Below are 21437 nucleotides of genomic sequence, written 5' to 3' on the forward strand. Positions count from 1 at the left end.
CTGAAAAAAAAAGTTTTCTTATCTACACAGTCATTCCCTTCCAATTCATGCTTGTAAGTAAATTTAGGTAGAGTTTAACCTTCTCCCAAGTTCAACCATCCTTAATTTTGTTTTCCCTTTTCCAGTTAATTTATTTGCTGTATAAAAAAAGCTTTCCCCTAGCATTTATATTTCTTTGCTATTTTTCACCTAGTCATTTTATTCTTTTTATTTTAGGGTGGAGAATACAAGCCATTCACCATTGTGTTAGAAAGAGAAAATGACACTTTGGGATTCAATATTGTAGGAGGGCGGCCAACTCAGGTAAACTGCCTTGTTGATACATAGCTCACTCTTTGCGTAAAAAATAATTGGAGGCTTAGTTTTTATTTGTGCGTTTTGAGTAAGAAAAACAAGTGGTGTCATCTTTAAGATTATGCTTGTGATCAAATATCATTGATTTCTTAATGCATATATTTGAGTACATATCTTTCCTTTTCAGAAACAATAAACTTCTTTCTCTTTGCTACTTAAAAAAAAAATGAGTACATTTCACGTTATACCCAAATATACAGCCCCGTTTGCAAATTTCTTAAACAAACATTTTTCACAGTATAATGTATAGGCAATTTTAATTTGATAACTTTAGTCAATTGTATTATCTGCTTGTACTTCACAATTATAGATCCAAATTGTTCAGGTTCCAGAGGATAACACAGACTAGGCTTTTGGTAGTATTTGTTGAATGTGTAAATGAACAGTCCTGCTTTGCAAGTCAAAATATGAGCTCACTGTTTTCACAATTGCATACAAAAGAAAAATAGCTGATTTGAAATATTTTGACTACCCAAATCAAATCCTTTAATTAACTGAGTGAATAATATTCTCTGCATCTATGCCAATTGTTTTCAAAATGCATAAGTTATAAACCTACACTGTATACTATAGTTGCAAATTTCTTTTATATCCTTCAGTCCTACATTAACTTAGTTTTCACCCTAACTGGAAAAAAAGATAGTGAGGTTTAAAAAGAAATCATGTTCTTTAATTTTCCCAATAAATCACCATGTATTTTTTTGCCTCTGCCTTGCAGATGTTGCCCAAGGAAACCATCTTAGGGTTGCCATCTGCCACGTTTAGGTCAGGAAAGCAATGGCAGGTTTCCTCCTTGTGTTCAGTATTTCAGAACTGAGCTATGAATGATGACGGTGCTTCTGTTTCTAAAACAGCCCCCGTTTATTATGAAAAGAAAGAAGACATTTCACCATGTCATTTTTCTTCTCTCTTTCTCTAATGAATATTTTAATAACTAGTTAGGTGCTTGATATTTAGATGGCATTGGAAATCTTTAAGAGTCTCTTAAAATCCATGTTTAAGGAAGACTAATACGAGGCAAAAAAAAAAAATTTAAGCTTATACCATGTATTATCATAAGATTTGACCAGTTTACCTAAATAAGTTTTATAGTATCATTGGTTTCTCGTGACTGGCTAAAAATCCCTTATTTGAACCACTTTGGCTATACACCTGAGGATTAAGTAATCACTGCACAAATTGTACCTGGAAATGTGTAAAGATTAGCCTTGAGTGCTTTCTCTCACAGTCTAGATTGATCTTGCCACTTTACACTTGAGCAAATGCTCACTCTCCCCTGTGAATAGACAGTTGGTACTATGTTTTCAAATCTGTTGCACTGTGAAGCTAAATTATATTTTCAAAACTGTGAATAGATCTCAAACCAACTATTTAGTGGGGTTAGAAATACTGTTGCTTTTTTTCTTTAGCTTTATTCTCCCTCCTTACGTCCTGCCTTTCTTTAGAAGTGAAATGTTTCATAAATAATACTTAGGAGCCAGTTGATATCACTTTTCCATGCCCTTTCCCAGTCACTTTTTATGTGTCCTCAAAAACGTGAAGTCCATAGATAATTGTGTCATAAATTCTGAACTCATTCATTAAAGCTGACATTTTGATTAATGACAATTTGGTGTTAAGTAAGTTAAAATTCAGTGCCAAATCCCCCAGCTAAGAAAGAAACTTGTATATTTAAGGAACGTTGGCAATATTACAGCTAGTATATTGCCCTTTATCTAACTTAAGTGTTCATCCTGCTAACAAGTATATTATTTACAGAATAATCAGGAAGAAACATCGACCGAAGGAATTTATGTTTCAAAAATATTGGAAAATGGACCTGCTGACAGGGAAGATGGCCTGAAAATTCATGACAAAATCATTGAGGTAACAAAAGAATAAAATAAGATCCATAGAAGAACTATTGGGGCATTTAAAATTTCCAAATGTGTTGTTTTACCATGGTATCATTCTTCTTAGAATATGTACCTAACTAGTAGGAGAGACGTTACTTTTTTTTCCCTATAAAAATGCACAGCTCTATGATGCTTCCAAATCCATTATTAGAGATTGGGGAAAAAAGAATAAATGACCTGAAGTTTCCAAATGTGTTAATGAATGTTTCTGTTTTAATAAATTGTCTCTATGAACACAAGGATAGTTTAGTGATAATAAGGGATATTCTTTATTGTAACAGTTCCAAAAAGGATGAGTTTGGAATTATTTATACAATGCCTTTTATCATTTCTAGTTTAATATGGTTACCTTGTCCATATCTATTTTTACATGGAAAGCAAAAGGAAAGTGACTTTTAATTTCATATTGAAAAAACTGGTGGGAACTATATATTTGCTCTAATGTGTATTGTACCTGTATTGTTTATTAGGAGATGACAAAGTAAACACCTGTAAGGTAGTGAAATGGGGCTGTGATAATGGAATTTTGGGTCACTGCCATTTGCGACTTGTATTTTTCACATTTTATTATCTGGTTAAAACAGTATTGTTTGGTATTGCCTAAAACTATGGGTTATTTTTATCAGTGCATTTATTTCCAATGTACTGGTAAAATTACAAATAGAAATTTAGAGGGTTTATTTGGTTCTACCATTCTAAAGGAAAAATTCTGTTTATCCTAGGTTATATACTCAAAAATGCTGTCTTTCTGAATGTTTATATATAAACCATCTAAATGGAGAGTTTTTCCTTATTAAATGTTGAGTCAAGTTTTAGATCATTCTTCACCGTTTGTGCATTGAAATTGAATAATTTGGCCTGTGAAAGAAGTAAAGAGTAGAGAAGAGTTTTCTGTTTGGGGAAAAAAGAACACATAGACTTTGAAATTAGCTGACAAGACACTTTTGGGGAAGAGGGGGGAGTTAGTTCCCCTTGACTGAAAAACTGTTTTGTTAATCTAAGGAGGCCTCGCCTATCAAGGTTTTCTCCTTCAGATTGTGTAGGCAAGAAAGTACAAACCTACTTTGACTGATGCTATCCAGTTTGTCTTGATAATTTTCCTATTGGAAACACATGCTATGGTTTTTAAAGTTTAATTTTTTCTATTTCTATGTGGTCGTACACTACAATTTAAAGGGCAACATAATTTAAACGAAAAGAAGTTATCTGTCTTACTCTGCTGTATTTCCAAAGCATTTTAGTTTTTCCAGTTAAATGGAAAATGAATGTCTACGTTTGATAAGACGGGCTGATGGAACAGAATACATTTATTCAGTTACACACATACACACACATACATATACACACACAACAGAAATAATGTTATGTGTGATTCATTAATGTTGTTTTAGAAATGGAAAGAACAATTTTTTCTTCTGATATAGCACTTTTGTTAAAACACATTGGGTTTGTTAACGTCGAGAAGTAATTTTATAAAAAACTATGGTTGACAAATCAAGTGTGCCTATACACCTGTTAAATACTGTTACTAATATTATGTCAGACTAAAACCTTATTTAAATCCTGTGGGAAGAATAGAGATCAACCGTGGAAATCTACATTAGAATTTATAAGTAGCTGCAGCCTTATTACTCACCTTGATGTGTATATATTAGCAATTAATGACAGAAGTTTGGGATTTACCTCTGATATAAATTTATAAATATATCATTTATCTAGGGTACACTGCTAATATGGACATTTTGTTATAGTTCTATAATGGATCAATGTGGCCACATTTGCATTTAGGAAATGAGTTAGATGCACATTTTTCTGGAATGTTGTCTGTTAAGTGGCGTGAAATAGATTGGAGAGAAGATTATTGGAACTAAATCTTTCATATTTAGTTGTTCAGTGATGCAATCAGCTTTTTTAGAGTGAGAGGATATTTGTGTGACTTTACCTAATATCCGTCTAAAGAAGAAAAGTAATGGAGTGCTCTTGTGCATCTAGGTGTACCACTTAAAGTTAGAAAGATTTGATGACTGTCAATTATTTTAATTCATGTGCCATTATGATACCAATCAAATTTAAACTGTTTGTAGATAATGGGAAAAAGACAAGAAGTATATTTATAGATTAAAAATGCGCAGAGATAGGAAAACATTTTAAAATAGAGTAATTTCTTTTCTGTTTCTGTGCTCAGTGATTTATTGAGAAAGTTTGGTGGACTATTTCAGGTTTTGAATTTCTAGTGGCCATGCGGATATAAACCTAGTGCAGCAAATAAATTTGTTAGCAATGTAAAGAGTACAAAAAGTGTATGTATTATGAAACTACTCATATGACTTAAAACTGCCACATCCTGACACATTACAAATGATTTAAATTCAGTAATATGACTGAAATAAAAATAGAATCTATAAAGAGAATTTGTTTTTTACTTACAATCAAGATAAACTCTCAAAATATTTTGTCAAGTTAGTTGCTAAAGTATGCATTATAAGAGATTTATTAATTGTTATAAAATAGCAAGATTTGGTTAAATCCATCATTGAGACGAGAACCAGATACGTTAAACGTTTGGTTCTATTAATGGTTAAAGAGATTTTACTAATTCTAATTAAAATACCAAATGTATTAATTTTGCCAAAGTTTAACAAAACCCAACTCCAAGAGTACCATTTTTTTTTGTATTCTGCATTCCATCAAGTGGATCCAATCATAAAAGAATAAAAACAATCACAGTCTTGAGGTATGTTCATGGTATAGTTTCTACATAAATACAAGACAAACAAATTTTTGGAGTCAGTCTCCATGAGCAACCGCAGTGACCAATTTCTAGCTGCTTACAAATATCCTAATTTGTTAAAACATTTATGTGTGTAGATCCAGAAAAGAAAACCAGCTGTAATGTTTGAGTTACGACATTAGGTGTCAAAGCATCACTGGAGACAGAAAAGGCATTTTGAAACATGACAGGAATTCACCTAGACCAGGGATTCTCCAGCGTGTACAGCTGAATGAAAGCATCTTTTGCCTGCTGTTTTTCATCCTTTGGAAGTTCAGAGGAGCCAGGGAAGGTCCTTGATACCACTGGAGACGGGGTACAACCCTGGAAGAGGGCGACACTATTATCCCAGTTATCTTGGCTCTGCTTCCATTATCATCATGCTCGGGTGCCTGGGGGGTAAGAGGGAGGGGTGAGGATCAAATGTCACTCTGCTGACAGCATCTCTTCCTCCAGTATTATTTCTATGATGCTGATAGCAGGTGATAAAACCATCACCACAAAGTTGGGGAAGTGAATAGAAGGATGGAGAGTTGTTCATGGCTCCCTGTCTCCCTGTTCATACTTGCATCTCCCAGCTCTTCCCTCCATCTGGTCAATGCTGTGTGACAGGAAAATGCTAGAAGCAGTGGCCATCCCCCCTTCTCTCACATTCCAGACCCCAGGGAGTGGGAGTGGAGGTCTACGGGGTCTATGAGAAGAACGGTTTGGAGCAGAGAGCAGAGTTCTCGTTAGTGTTTATATTAAGGTCTCTTGGATTTACTGAACTTGGAATTCATAATGAAATGCGGCATGTAAGGATACGGTTTGCTTGTTTGAGGCATGGGGGGTGGGGATTGAACTAAGGACCTCAGATGTGGGGAGCCAGCGCTCAACCACTGAAAAACATGACTTCCCTGGTTGGTTTTTTTTTGCTTGTTTTCTTGTTTTTATGTTGTTCGGGAGGCACCAGAAACCAAACCCAGGACCTGCCATGTGGGAGGCGGGCACTCAAAGGCTTGAGCCTCATCTGCTCCCCAGATTTCTTTTACTTTAGAAACACTTCCACATTGAACAGTGTCAATGTAGCCATTTCTGTAAAGTGTTGAGTTTAGTCCTAGCAGGAAGAACTTTAGAAAGGCCAAGAGTCTCAATAGGAAGTTTTTAACTATGCCAGACTGTCAATTCACATTCTTGTAGTTCTGTAGTATTCTGCCTTCTGCACTCTTTGTCACTTCACCCTCAGCACTGCTGAAGTAAAAATCTTTGGTAGATGTATTTATTTGGCTAAAGTTCTGCGCAGTTAGGTCACAGTTGTTAAAGCAGGGAATTTAAGCGCAGAGTTAAACAGGAATGTTGTAGAATCGTATCTGCGTCGCACTATCTCTGGATGTGCCTGATGGCACCTGTGATTTACTGCCTTTTAAAGCAGCAGCACTAATTTGTTTATGCCTAAGGATCATTTACAAGTTTTGTAGGTCACCTGTAAATCTCATGGGCAAGTAGTTTCTTGAAATATTGCTGTTCAATTCTAACAAGTCACAGAACTCTTCAAGAAGTAATTATCATTCCACGTTTTTAGACTGTACCTTAACTGTTCAAAATGACATAGACTGATTGAAAGAATTAGGGAATACCTAAAAGCAATCATGTTAGGGTAGCTGTAATTGCAATTAAATGCTCTTTAAATTGAATGTAGTTTAAACATCATGATATAGTTACCATTTTATTTTAATAGATCTTGCAAATGATGTGCCACAGTGGGAAGAATATGACTCTGAAGTCAAGGATATTTGGTTCTGCCTTTTTTTTTTTACCTTAAAACAATAGAAATTCATTATCTTACATTCTGGATGCCAGAGTCTGCAGTCAGTTTCACTCTTTCCAAATCAAGGCGCTGTAGGGCTGGGCTCTCTGCAGAAGGTCCAGAATCCGTTCTTTGCCTCTGCTGGGTTTCTTTGGCTTGTGGCTGCGTCCTTCCAGCTTCTCCTCTCATGGCCACAGTGCTACCTCTTCTTTGGTCTCTGTTAAAGCTCTCTCTCCTTTCTTATAAGGAGACTTGAGATTCTTTATGGGGCCCCCCAGATAATCCAGGATAATCTCCCCATTTAAAAATCTGTATATTAATCACTTCTGCAAAAACCTCTGTCCACTATACGGTCCCATTCGCAAGTTCCGGGATTAGGACCTGATGTCTTTCGGAGCCACTGTTCAGCTCATTACAGAATGCCTGGCTGTTTAAAATATATCAATGCCATACTGGATAGAGAATTTTATTTCTTCTTAAATATTTCACACATTTTTGTTAGGAAATCTTTGCCGATTTGCCACCACTAGAACACAGAGAGCAGGCCAGACTGGACAGGGGAAGGATGGATGCCCTGCCCGTTAACACCGTGTCCTTAACAGCTGTCTCGGTTTCTCTGCCATTCACAGGTACTCTGTGTGCAGGGCAGCTGGAACAGAGCCGCTCTGGGAGCGTGCTGCTATGGGCCTGGAGTATTTCCTTAAGTTATGCAGGTACATTGTTCTCCAGACCACATAGCGGGAAAGTCTTTTCTTCAATTTCTCTTCCAGGGAGAATCCAGGTCAAGCTTGCACAAGCTCACTCCTTCCTCTCTCCATCAGCCCCAGAGTCTGGATGAGTAGGTACCTTGGTTCCAATTTGTGATTTCCACGCATTTGTATGGACACTTAGGGCGAGAAGGGCCATGGTGAAAACTGTGTAACTGTGTACTTGTGCTCTAATTCAGTCGTTCAATTGGTCTTTGCTGATTGCCTTACACGTACCTTGCTGCATACTCAGTGTTAGGGAAATAAAAGGTAATAAGGTCCCAGCTCTACCTTCTACTGGCTCATGCTGTAGGGTCCTGTTTTCGACTTGTGTAAGGCAAAGCAGCCTTTATGTGAAGCTGGTCCTTCTTGTTAAGAATGTAAATAGACATTACCAGCTGGTCTTTGTGGACTGGCATTGTTCTAGTTTTCCTGTTCTTCTGGAAGTGGTTAAGTTCATTTTCAGAAATGAGGAGATGGAGTTAGTAATAAAGCAGATTCTGTGGATGTGAGGCAGCATCTTAGTTTCAGGAAAGGGCTCAGGCTTTGACCTTGGGTGATCTTGGGAAGAGTTCTTGACTTTTCTGTCCTGAATTTCAGGTCTGTAAATAGGAGGGTAATAATAGCTTGTTGCTCAGGTTTTCAATCTTGATGACCATATTGTTTCACCTGGCCATTATTAGTAATTTCCATTTAAATGACAAGAGAAGGGCTGGAAAGGGCTTTATGCCATTGAACTTCAGGGTGTTAAGCACTGTTAAAGCCGCTTTAAATGTACGACATGAGCCAGGCTTGATTTTCTTTGCCAAGTTTCTGAGAAAGGAAACAGGGCGTCATGTAGGGCAGCTCTCATCCTGCGTAATTGGCTGTGGTGCCCCATCAGCAGGTCTAGCTGTCATGCCCCTTCTCCTCAATGCTCTGTGCTTGAAACAGACAAACTCAGAAACCAACAAACCTCATCGAGTACCTATAACATTATTGAGGCTGATTTATAATTGAGATCCAGAGCTAATTTAGGGGAAATTTCTCGTTGGGCCGTATCTCTGTGTGCTTTGCCCTCCTTTTTATCCTTCAGTCGACCTAGCCATCTGGTATCCCCTTTTTCCTATTTCTCAGCAGCATTTGTTTTTAGGAAAGAAGGCATTTAAACACCAATAGGTATTTGTGTGATAAAGGTTTGCCCACACTCAGGAAAGAATGCACTCAAACTCTCTTGCAGCAGTGGGGATTTGCCTGATGGAAGTCTGCCCACGCTCAGAGCGTCTGAACTTTTACTGGCGCTGATGCCTTCATAATGCTCAAGCATTTGTCGTTTTCACTGGACCAGCACTGCACCTTCTTGAGGAAATTCCCTCTTCCCTCTCTGCCATTTGCCACCCGCCTACTACTGTCAGAGCTGTTATGTGGATGCTGTTTTACTTTCAGTCTTTCACGAGCATTCTGTTGTCAACAGAATAAAATCCAAACTCATTAGTGAAGCAAAAATGGCTCTTGGAAACCTTGACTTTGTTTCCTCTAAGTTTCCAGGAGTCATGTGAACCCACCCCCTTCCCTCTCTCCAGGCCCCTCTGCCTCCAGCCACGTCTTCTACTCTCCCTACCCCCCAGGCCTCTTCTCCAGCCCCTGGTTGTTCTCTAAGACCTTCCCTCCCCGAGGGCCTTCACAGTCCATCCAGCAGGTTTATCCTCTTCTCTGTACTGCCAAAGATGTTTTATACCTGTCACTTTTGTAGCACTTAACATATAGTCTGCTGTGTGTTTATTCTTTGGTGTTCCTTTTTTCTCCACAATTAGGAGTTGCTAAAAAGCGGTTTTGGGGTTTTTATTGCACCCACTATCCCCAGGACTCATCTGGCCCCCAGCGTTGTTCCTGGCAAACCCGAGGCAGTCCGTTCATTTTCCTTGAAGGATGGACCGAGTGAACGGATGAACCTTGAACTCGGGATTTGGGGCAATGTGGACCGGATCCGAGAGCTCTTCAGGGCCCTTGAAGTCTTGCCAGGTCTTCAGGTCCCTGCAGGAGATCCCAGTCACATCCTGTTCCTTCTTGTTACATCTTTACCACAAGGTCAATCAGAAGTTGAAAGACTCCTGTTAAGATCTTATGTTTCAGGGTCCCTAGAATTTCATGACAATGGACTGAAACAACTGTACCTCTCTCGACTTTTTCTGATAGCCCATAAAACAAGAAAGAAGCCAGGTCTACAAAGCAACATGTCAAATTTGGGTTATATAAATGTTTGAATCGGATCTGAAGATGTGTGTTTGCTTTCACCCTAACACAGAGTCTAGGTTATTGAATTTGAGGAACACTGGTGGCGCTGAATAAACGTACACCCTTGCCTGCAAAGCAGATTTGTAGGAAATGACACTGGACGGAATATAGAATTGAGCAGAAACCCGATTAACCACAAAAGAACTGAAAAGATGAAAGCTGTGTTCAGCGTTCCCAAGCCTCTTAAATGGTGTGGTGAAAAGACAGAGTAAGAAGTTTCCTAGAGCCCTGGGAGTAGCCAGGGAGGCTCTTTGAAGTTCTCCAGATGAGAACTGTTTGGAATAAGTAACAGTAGCTCCAGCTGTGAGGCATTTGTTCTGCCTAAGCTTAAAGAACAAGTCTCTAAGCGTATTGCTTGGAACTGGTTAACGCAGGCGGAAGAAGGTTGTGCTTTCATAGAATATGTATCGCTGTACACATATTTTTTGTTTTAACAAAGATACCTTAGATTTTTTTGTTTTAACAAAGATACCTTAGTAAAAATGTCTCTGCCCTTCTCTAAAACATATTGTTCTTCACGTTGCCTTGAGAGAGTGTCCAAAGCAGCAAAGGGCAGCTGACCTGTAGGGTAGATTTGGTGCCTGGTCCTCTTAACCCAGTGAATTATTGGGGCCACATCACAGGTCCAACAGCTTTGGGAACGTTACCTTTGATCCACTTCCCCTAGATCTTAAACAGTTAACAGTGTTCCTTAGAAAAAGCTTATCACTCCTTTGGTAATCAGCAGCTCAGAGGGGATCCATTGTTATCTTCAAATAAAAAATACCCGCAAAGAATAGGCATTATTCATCATGTAGCTAGCAATATTTTAAGCAATTCTGTATTGCTGCAAAACCTATGGGAATAAATCTTTAGTTCGTAAGGTTAGATGAGAGTGCAGATGCTGCCAACTTTATTAATGGAGAAATAATTTGTATTTCATAATTAGGATAAAACAGCATTTAGTAGCTGGAAAATATATAATGTTTAATTTAAAATTTTAAAGTGTTTCATGTAAAATCAGATGATTTGATATTTTATGTATGTAATGTATAATATTGGAGCAAAAGGAAACTGAATGTACCTTGTGAAATCATATTTCAGAAAGGAAAGTTAGCAAAAATGGTAGCCATTGTATTAGGGTTCTCTAGGGAAATAGAAACGACTGAAGATATCTGTAAATACTATAAGGTTTTATAAATCTGACTCACATGACTGTGGGGTGGGGAGGCACAAATCCAAATTCCATCGGGCAGGCTGCAAGCCAGAGGCTCCAGTGAAGGTCCTCGATGAGTTCCCAGGAGACGCTGGCTGTCTAAGGTAGAGATGGGAACTCTCTCCCTGAATGCTGAAATCCCTCCTCTTTTTAAGGCCTTCAGCTGATTGGTTGAGACGCCACTCATTGTGGATATCATTCTCCTTAGTTTAGTGTGGGTGTAACCAGTCATCTGCACAATCAGCTCGTTCCAGTTAGCCCAGTGCTTGCTTGACCAAACAACTGGGCATCATTACCTGGCCAATTTGATACAGTAGCCAAACCATCCCAGCCATATACATGACAACACATTTTAATAGTGAAATTTACTACAAACACCATTCACCAAATGCATAAATAAACATTTGCATTGAGCAGTTGGCTTTTGCTGCTAGAGGTGAAAAGACTTATCGGTGACTCTACAGGTGATGAATGACTGGCAGCGGAGGATCTACCTGGTATTATAGTGAACTGAAGCTTTGATGATGCAATGATACTCCAAAGGGCTTGTAAAGGAGAGAGGAGAGATTGATTAGGAGGGGAGAGAAAGTGGAGAAGTGTTTTTCTTTTATAAAAAAAAAAAAATGCCATGAGCCAAGTGAAGAGGCAGAACTGTCTGATGTTACAGCCGCTTTGCCTGGATTAATGTAACACAAAATAATAGCTAATAATTACTGATTACTACATGCCAAACACACGTTTAGGTAATTGACAGGTATTAATCATTTCATCCCCACAACAGTTCTATGAGATAGGTGCTGTATGAACTGGAAGTAGCTACATGTTACAGATGAGAAAACCAAGGCCCAGAGAGATCAAGTAATTTCCCAAGGTCACGCAGTAAAAGATCCTGGTTCTGTGTGCCTAGCCATTACCTGATACTACCTATTTTTAATGTAGGTGATTAGTGCCAGATAATGTTTGAGAAGTCAGCTGCAGCTAGACTTTGAGAATATTTGTGGAAGACCTTGCATGCTTGGTTGGCTAAGGAGTTAGTTTTACATATTGTATTCATCAGCTAAAGGGGTGCTGATGCAAAGTACCAGAAATCTGCTGGCTTTTATACAGGGTATTTATGTGGGATAAAAGCTTAAGTTACAAGGCCCTAAAGAGTTAAACTCAAGCCTGCTTTCTTACCAAAGTCAGTTGCCATGTGCAGAAGCAAGATGGCGGCGAGCTCTGCCTGGTCTCTCCTGGAGCTTCCTCTGGCTCTTGAGGTTCCGTGGGCCCAGCTTTTCCAATCTCAGCTGTGGGCTGGCAAGGGGCTCGTCCCTCAGGGGCTCCTAGATCAGTCTGTCGTAGGGCTCATTTCTTTCCAGCCTTTTTCAGCTGCTCAGCTGCTCTTTTCTCTTCAGCTGTAAACAGTGAGGCAAATGGCTCATCTTTCCTTGGGGTTCCAGGATCAAAACTGACAAAGTTCTCTCTCTCTTCCTCTTGTATGTTTCTTCATTTATATTATCCCACCAAAGGGTGGGGACTCAATCTGAGTCATGCCCTACTGAGATGGTGGAATCAAAGCCCTAAACTTAACAGGTAATTTAATCAAGACATGTCAGCTGAATCTAGCATTCAAAGGGTGTCACACCCGGAGGAGCAGACCAGTTTACAAACATAATCTTTTTCTTTTGGGGCATTCATAAATAATGTCAAACTGCCACACAGAGTATAGGCAATGAGGAGTCAGTGATAATTTTAGACAAGGGTAATGACATGATGAAAGCAATGATTAAAGATTAATATAAATATATATTTCACTGCCACATATAAATAGGTTGAAAAGTGAAGGTAATAGTGGGTGAACTCTGCAGTTGTCCACATTCAGGGGTAATGAGGACCTGTAGCAAATGCAATAGAAAACTGCCAGAAGGTAGTGACAGCCTATTACCTTATTTGTCATACTTATCTGGGAACATCTCTCCTTGTCTTTAGCTTCCAACGTATGTTCATTTCAAATCAAGAATATGGTCTTGGGAAACGGACTTTGGCCCAGTGGTTAGGGCGTCCGTCTACCATATGGGAGGTCCGCGGTTCAAGCCCCGGGCCTCCTTGACCCGTGTGGAGCTGGCCATGCGCAGTGCTGATGCGCGCAAGGAGTGCCGTGCCACGCAAGGGTGTCCCCCGCGTGGGGGAGCCCCACGCGCAAGGAGTGCGCCCGTGAGGAAAGCCGCCCAGCGTGAAAAGAAAGTGCAGCCTGCCCAGGAATGGCGTCGCCCACACTTCCCGTGCCGCTGACGACAACAGAAGCGGACAAAGAAACAAGACACAGCAAATAGAACCAAGAACAGACAACCAGGGGAGGGGGGGAAATTAAATAAATAAATAAATCTTTAAAAAAAAAAAAAAAAAAAAAAAAAAAAGAATATGGTCTTCTGCATTGGAGCAGCCTTTCTTATAGTCATCTTTTTTTAATTTAATTTTTAAAAAAGATACTTAGATTATGTAAACATTACATATCTTACAGTCATCTTGAGAGCAGGCTGTGGCATGGTTTTTAATACAAATAGCCTTTGGATATCTATCCCCTAATGCGTCAGCTGAGTAAGACTACTAGGAAATCATTTATTTGTACTGTTTCAAAGAGGCCTCTAAACTTTTTTTTTTTTTTGGCAAGAAAAAGTGAAATAATGAATGTCCAAAATATTTAACATGTTGTGGTTATCCCCTGGAAAAGAAAATTCCTTCAGGAGAACTGTCCAGGCATAGTTTTCTACTGCTGGCTTTGGAGAGGATCTTTCGATAATATGGTGGAGTTTAGAAGCCCCAGGGCAATTTGCAACCAGTTTACCTTTTCTGGAGTTGATGAATTTAGAAGTAGTATGAATAATTTTTTCAGACAAAGTTTCTTAAGCAAATCCCTCATCTTCCTTTCCCTGGAATTTGGTAATATCTTTGAAATTGTTCTTGGCAAATATTTTGGTGCTCTGCCAAAGCACTCTGTAAACCAGAGCTTTTCAAATTATTTGTGGTGAAGGGCTTTTTAAAAATTTTTATTTTATTTTAATTGGTCATGGGTTGATAAAATAAAAATGTATTGCTAGAAAAAATTGAAATAAAATGAGACAAGAGACCAGCCCCAATTCTTTATTATTATTATCTACTTACTATTATTAGATTACTCAGGCAAAATTGTATTTATTAAATGAGTTTTCTGCATGCTCACTCTGTTTTTTACTTGTCATGAGCTGGTAATAAATTGCTCATGGACTGGCTCTGGCCCTTGGACCTCAGACCACTCTCCAAGTAGCACCGTTTCTCACAGCAGCCAAAGAAGTATATCTGATTAGCCCCTCACTCCTATCCTTGAATAATCCCCCCTGCACATGGGCTAAAATGCTAAGTTCTTTACGCTAAGACCTGCCTCCTATGGTGCTTGTCTAGCCCTCCAGCTGCTGCTTGTCCCAAGCTCCCCGTAGCTCATTTCACTCAAGCTACATTGGCCTTTCACTTCCAGAAAGTGCCTAGCTCTTTCCCTCCTCAAGGACTTTCTGGAAATCTTTCCCCCCACTTTAGCCCTGCTTTCACCTGCTCATCATCAGGTCTCAGCAGGCTTCCTCTGCCCTCTCTGTTTGTATCTCCACGTCATGCCCTTTCACTCCCTTCTTATAGTAATATCACAATTTGAAATTCTGTAAGTCAATTTTTAAGTATATGTGTACAGAAGATTCACAAATCCTAGGTGTAGAGTACAATGAGTAATCAGAGGGTGAAGTCATCTGTGGAGCCAGCCCCAAGATCAGAAAACCTCATTGTGAGCCCACCCAGGAGTTTCACGTGATTCCCTTTTCTGTCACTACCTTTCTCTGTGGTTAGCCCATTTTTGAACTTTGTATAAAAAATAGGATCACACAGTAGGTACTCTTGAAGGTTTGCAGTCTTTCAACACTCTGTGTGTGAAATTTACTCATATTTTTGCATGGAATAGTGTTTGTTCATTCCCCCTGCTCTGTGGCATTTCACTGGATGATTGTACACATTTTGACTGTACAGGATTTCCATTTCACCAATCGTGGACCCTGCCAGTTCTGGGCTGTTCGAATCACACTGCTCTGAACGTTCTTGGCCATGTCTTTCCGTTGGATGTCTATCTAGGGGTGTGTTTGCAAGGACGTAGGTAATGCCCACGCTTAGATTTAGTAAAGTCCGCCCAGCAGTTTTCTATAAAGTGGCTTTAGCAAAGTATACTCCAGCCGCTAGGATTCTAGAGTTCCCGTGCCTCCACATACTTGCAAAGTGTCCTTGCTTTTCGAGGCCATTCCAGTGAAGTGATGTATGCGCACGCTTCTGGCATTTCTTTGATGTCTTATGAAGGAGAATATCTCTTTATATTTCTATTGGTCATTTCGATATCCTTTGGGAAGTGCTCGATCAAGTCATGGTGCGCCCAGCAATCTTACACTTTTACAGAAAAATCCTCCCCTTTACTTTCAACACTTATTACACTGCTTGGCACGCAGTGGGCACTCAAATGTTTGATGAATAAATGAGAAAACATAAGCCCACAAGGATACAGCAAATCTGGCACTGTTATTAAAATGCCATGCTTAACATATGGGATGTGCAATCCGTAAGTGCTAAATGGATGAAAGAAGCTTTCCTAAATTTCTCTTAAACATGTTTCCATCACAAAGCAATTATGTGCTTCCTATCCTACCCCATTGCTCTAGAGGAAGAAGTAATTTTTGTGTTTCTGTTTACATTATGGTGTTTGATCATCTTGGCATGCTCATTTTTTAATGCCATTCTTTTTGTTGGGCCAGACTTACACTGTCTGTATCCCTTCAGAATTCTTTGTTATGGTGTCAAAAAGATTAATATGCTTCCTAAACAAATATTTTTGGCCTGGATACACGTTAGATATCCTTTCACATTCCCGGAAGTGTGGGTGTGATTTTTTCCAGAGGCATACTTCTTTTCAACAGATAGGAGCAAAGAAGGGAAAACCTTTGTTTTGAGTCATCCAAAGCTTTCATTTAGAGGTGATTTCTTTTGATAATCTTTAATAATCCAGAACTTCATAAGGCACGGTAGGTAAAATTTTTCTTTGGATCTGAAATTAGAACACCAGTAGGGTCAGACCCTACTGATTTAAATACTAAGTTAGATCTATGATAAAGGAAGATTCCCCGGTGTACAGATGGTAAGATATTAATGGTACCGTAGAGCTGAAACGCTTGGTTGGCTCAACCTTTAAGTAAACCACTGAAAAATTATTTTCACATAAATGTAAAAAGAAATACTTAATATTGTAATAATCTGTTACATAGCCAAATATCGTATAATGTGGAACCATGAGCACTCAGGTAAATTGACTGCAATTCATACATATATGTCAAATGAGAAAGAACTCCTAAAACATACCTCAACATATATAAATTATGTACCAAATGGCTGTTCATATTCAATGTTGATGAAGATGATTATAAAGGCTAATGATAGCTAACATTTAGAGTCCTATTATGTGCTAAATACTAGACTAAGTAAACTATATATAATAACCATTGATGCAATTAAATGATATCAGTGAAGAGCAACTTAAACTTTGATAAGGTTCATCTGTATAAGAATCAACCTTAGCCTGCCCAAGGGAAAACTACTGGTTGGTTATTTGGAGTAATAGGAACTGTGCATTATCAGATAATGGAAACCTGTGAAGTTGATGGTTCTAACCATACTATAAGGCGGGGAGTGAAAATTACAATTAGTTATAGCGTCAGATTTACTGTTTAACAGAAAATCAGGGCAATATACTCACCATGATATCTTTTCTTGTAGCATTTATAGCTTGTAATGTTTTATTCTTAAGAGATCTAAAAACACTTGGTTTAGTGGAGCAGGTTATAGACAATTTCACTATTACCATGAAACATCCTGTCTTTTGTCAGTTTTAAAATTTATAAACATTAATCTGATGTTGACTAATTCCTCCATTCCCAGGATTCAACTCTTGGAACTGTTCATTCACATAATGTACTGGAGATGTCTAACCTGCTAAAGTAGAGGTCGTTAAGTGCGAGCTTTACTGTGAAGATGTGACTCTTCGGTTCAAAGGAAAAATTGAGTGCAATTCAAGGAATAACTTGAATAGGAGATTTTTCTGCTTTAAGAGTATGATTCCCACAGTTTAATATTCCTGGTGTTTTGCCAGATGAAATATTATCAATAAAGAAATCTCCATCCCAGTATGTATACAATATAATATGCATTGTCTCCATCCCTTTCAGATTTGTATTCTACATGTCAGTAATGTTTATTTGCACTAGTTTAGGGATTTTGCTTATCAGTGATTTAACTGGTAGCAGCTGAATAAACTTGATCATTTCCAATTATCACTACCTAATCTGTTTGCTTATCAAGGTCAGATTAATTCTCGATGTGGATTGGTTTTGTAATATGAAATACTAGGAAGGTATATGACAATTGTTGTTAAATCAAATTCTGAGGACCTCTGATCTGTAGGAGATGCCTATTGTTATTCTCCAGAGATGAGGCCATGTTAAGGAAAGAAAGTGATGAATGCCAGTTTTTATAAGTATTTATTTTTAAATAATATTGTTAGAAAAAGAATTTCTAGAAGGTTTGCCTGTGTAAGATAATGGAATCTTTACCTTCATTTTTTTTCTTGGTCTAGGAGTTTGGGTGTGTGTAGGTAAATAACATGAGGTTAGAAAGGTGCTTTGGCCTTGTAAATTGCTGTAAATTGTGTGTGTGTGTGTGTGTGTGTACATACATGCACGGCTTTGTGAAAGAATGTGTGTTTCCTTTACCTTGGTCTGGTTGAAAAGTAATGTCAGGTAATTTTTTCCCCTAATTTTGGCAAGAGCTCCTGGGATAGTGCGGGAGTGGCTACACTGATGAATGCTGAGTAGTAGTAGCTTACTTTGGGTGGAAATATGCTAAATTAAAAATAAAAATCAGCAGTTACTTTGTTTAGCCTTCTTAAAGGTCATTTGAACATAGATGAAGAGGTCTTAAAAGTAGGCATTATTTTTATCACTATGTACAATTCAAGCTTGTTTTCTCTTAAAGTGTCTATGAAACAATATAAATCATGGCAATAATTTAAAAAATCTGTTACATTTTATTTATATCTTTTTGAGGGGAAGTGGCAAAATATACTTAAAATCTTACAAGGTTCTTAAAATGCAATGGAGGTATCATACTTTATATATATTGCTCATGTTCAACAATTGATGGATGTTTCAAATTATGAAAATATAAAAGCATTTAAAAATATTATATTTGTGTACAGTTGTTGAAAAATGAAACCATATTCTAAAAATGTTATTAAAAGCCACTTTTAATTTTGAGCTATATTCTTGGAAATTCTGACATCCAAGTTTAAATGTGGACGTACTCCTCAAAATATAAGTTCTGGCTTTCTGTGCTCTTTATGTAGTTTCTGGTATGAATTGCTTGGTACGGATTTTGCTAAAGGTTTAAAGTCCCAGAATTGCTAAAACCATTTCTAAGATCTTTAATTCATTTAGAACTTCTTTCAAAAGAATCTTAAGTCCAAAATTACCTAACTGATTTTCATTCTAAAACATTGAAATCTGTTTTTGTTAATCATTTATATCTCATTCCGCTATATTAATCATATATAATCATGAAAACATTTTCAGTTTTCCCTACATGATGCTAGGGGGTACAAATGTTGTGTAAACTTTTATCTTTTTAAGAATCACATATTTCATTCTCTCAGCAACTTAGAGATAAATTGTGTCAGTAGTCCCAGCTGTCAGATTTGGCACAGTAGGATACTTTACAAATAGTCACCCTACTGAAACATTGTTGGTGTCCTTTTGGTCTTTGAGGGGGGAAAATATCAAAACCTGTTGAAAGATTCCTTGATTCCAGTTTGGCATTTTAATTTTCAGAATACATTCCAGTCCTAGGATGATTCTAAGAAGTTTACTTCAGATTCTGGGTTTTTTGGTTTGTTTTAGTAGAAAGGCTGTTGTGAGTACAAGGAGACATTTTTCTCTGTTTCTTATTTGCCTGTTATTTTTGTTTCTTTCCCTCTGTGGTGCTTATAGAAAGCCGTTTAGATAGAGCTGTTTTCTTTAATCATACTGACATTGTTAAAGAATTATATTTCCTTTTCTCCTATGTGCTCATTAGCATTAGCATTAGCATGAGAAACATCAATCATTTCAACATAGCGATACAATCTTAATCAGAAAGCTATTATCCTGAAACTGTAATCCTAACAAAATCAAAAGAAATACTGAAGAAGGCTACCTGTAGATACTGTCTGCTGATTTGGTAGTTGGGTGATGGTTCAGGCAGCAGGCACTAAAGCCAGGATGTGGGAAAATACAATTGAATTTGACTAGTTGTCTAAAGATCAACCTAGGCAGAGTAAAAGCCACTTATTTCAGCAAAATCAAAAAGAAAACATAATTTCAGGATTATAGTTTTTAATGAATCCAGATACCCATGACAAGAAGATGAATTTTTCATTCATCTGTGGATGTTTTTCTCTTTTTAAAAATTTTATTGTGGTAATATTTCCATTTTAAACATTTATGTGTACAATTTGAGCATTAATTAATTTTAGAATGCTGTGCTACCATCACTACCATCCATTACCAAAAACATTACCAAAAATAGGACCCTGTATATTTTAGGCCTTAACTTCCCATTTGCTCTCCCCATCCAACCTCCTGTAAATTCAGACCCTATGACATTTGCTTTTTCTAATCGTTTCAAATCAGTGAGATCATACAGTATTTGTCGTCTTATGTCTAGCTTATTTCACTCAACGTAATGTCTTCAGAGTTCACCCATGTTGTCCCATGTATCAGGAATTCATTTTTTTAACAGCTGAATAATATTCCATTGTGTGTATATACCACATTTTATTTATCCATTCATTGGTTGATGGACACTTGGGCTGCTTCCATCTTTTGGCAATTGTAAGTAATGCTGCTGTGAACATTGGCATGCAAATTTATGTTCTGGTCCCTGCTTTCAATTCTTTTGGATATATACTGAGTAGTGGGATTGCCAGGTTGTATGTTATTTCTGTGCTTAGCTGTTTGAGGAACTGCCAAACTTTTCCACAGTGGATGCACCATTTTACATTGCCACCAGCAATGAAGGAGGTTTCCTATTTCCCTGCATCCTTTCCAACACTTATTTTCATTTTTTAAAGATACTAGCCATTCTAATGGGTGTGAGATGGTGTCTCACTGTGGTTTTGATTTGCATTTCATTGATGGCTAATGATGTTGAGCATCTTTTCATGTGCTTCTGGTCATTGTTATCTTCTTTGGAGAGATGGTTATTTCAAGACTTTTGCTCATTTTTAAATGGATTGTCTTTTTACTAAGTTGAATGATTTTTTATGTATTTTGGATAGTAAAATTTTATCAGATCTGAGGTTTCCAGGTATTTTCTCCCATTAAATAAGTTGTCTTAACTTTTAGGGTAAAGTCTTTTGTGGCACAAAAAATTTAATTTTGATAAGCTCTCATTTATCTATTTTCCCTTTTGTTGCTTGTACTTTGGGTGTAAAGTCTAAGAAACCAGTGCCTAGCACACGGTCTTGATGCTTCTCTATGATTTCTTCTAGGAGTTTGATAGTCCTAGTTCTTATATTTAGGTCTTTGATCCATTTTGCATTGAATTTTGCATATAGTGTGAGTTAGGGGTCCTCCTTCAGTCTTACAAATGGAGATCCAGTTTTCCCAGCACCATTTGTTGAGGAGCTTTTTCTTTCCCAATTGAGTGGTCTTTGCCACCTTGTCAAAAATCAGTTGGTCATAAATGTGAGGGTTGATTTCTGAGCTCTCAGTTAGATTCCATTGGTCTATATATATGTCTTTGTGCCAATGCCATATTGTTTTGAAGATTGTGAATTTGTAAAAGTTTAAAGATTGGGAAGTGTGAGTCCTCCAACTTTATCCTTCTTTTTCAAGATGGTTTTTATATTTGGGCCCCTTCACTTCCATATTAATTTGAAGATTGGCTTTTCCATTTCTGCAAAGGTGGTTGTTGGGATTTTGATTGGGATTGCATTGCATCTATCAACTACTTTGGGTAGGATTGACATCTAAATGACATTAAGTCTTCCAACCCATGAACACGAATATCCTTCCATTTATTTAAGTCTTCCCTGATATCATTTAGCAATGTTTTATAGTTTTCTATGTAGAAGTCCTTTACATCCTTGGTTAGATATTCCTAGATATTTGATTATTTTAGTTGCTATTATGAATGGGATTTTTCCTTGATTTCTTTTTCTAATTGTTCACTACTTGTGTATGGAAACACTACTGATTTTTGGGTGTTGGTCTTGTACCCTGCCATTTTTTAAATTCACTTATTAGCTTTAGGAGCTTTATTTGGTGTTTTTCTGGACTTTCTGTATATA

General features: G+C 37.7%; 1 protein-coding gene across 3 annotated transcripts in view; it reads left to right on the forward strand.

Annotated features, from left to right (window-relative positions):
- The window catches only part of PDZRN4 (PDZ domain containing ring finger 4), a 398006-nt gene that overhangs the window by 3631 nt on the left and 372938 nt on the right, over window positions 1-21437 (forward strand). For all 3 annotated transcript variants that reach the window (XM_058307818.2, XM_058307816.1, XM_058307817.1), the window contains 2 exons: window positions 217-303; window positions 2113-2220. In XM_058307818.2, coding sequence (XP_058163801.1) covers window positions 217-303; window positions 2113-2220 — 195 coding nt within the window. The remainder of the gene's footprint in view (window positions 1-216; window positions 304-2112; window positions 2221-21437) is intronic.

The sequence above is a fragment of the Dasypus novemcinctus genome, chromosome 12 (assembly GCF_030445035.2).
Source record: "Dasypus novemcinctus isolate mDasNov1 chromosome 12, mDasNov1.1.hap2, whole genome shotgun sequence".
NCBI classification, from domain to species: domain Eukaryota; kingdom Metazoa; phylum Chordata; class Mammalia; order Cingulata; family Dasypodidae; genus Dasypus; species Dasypus novemcinctus.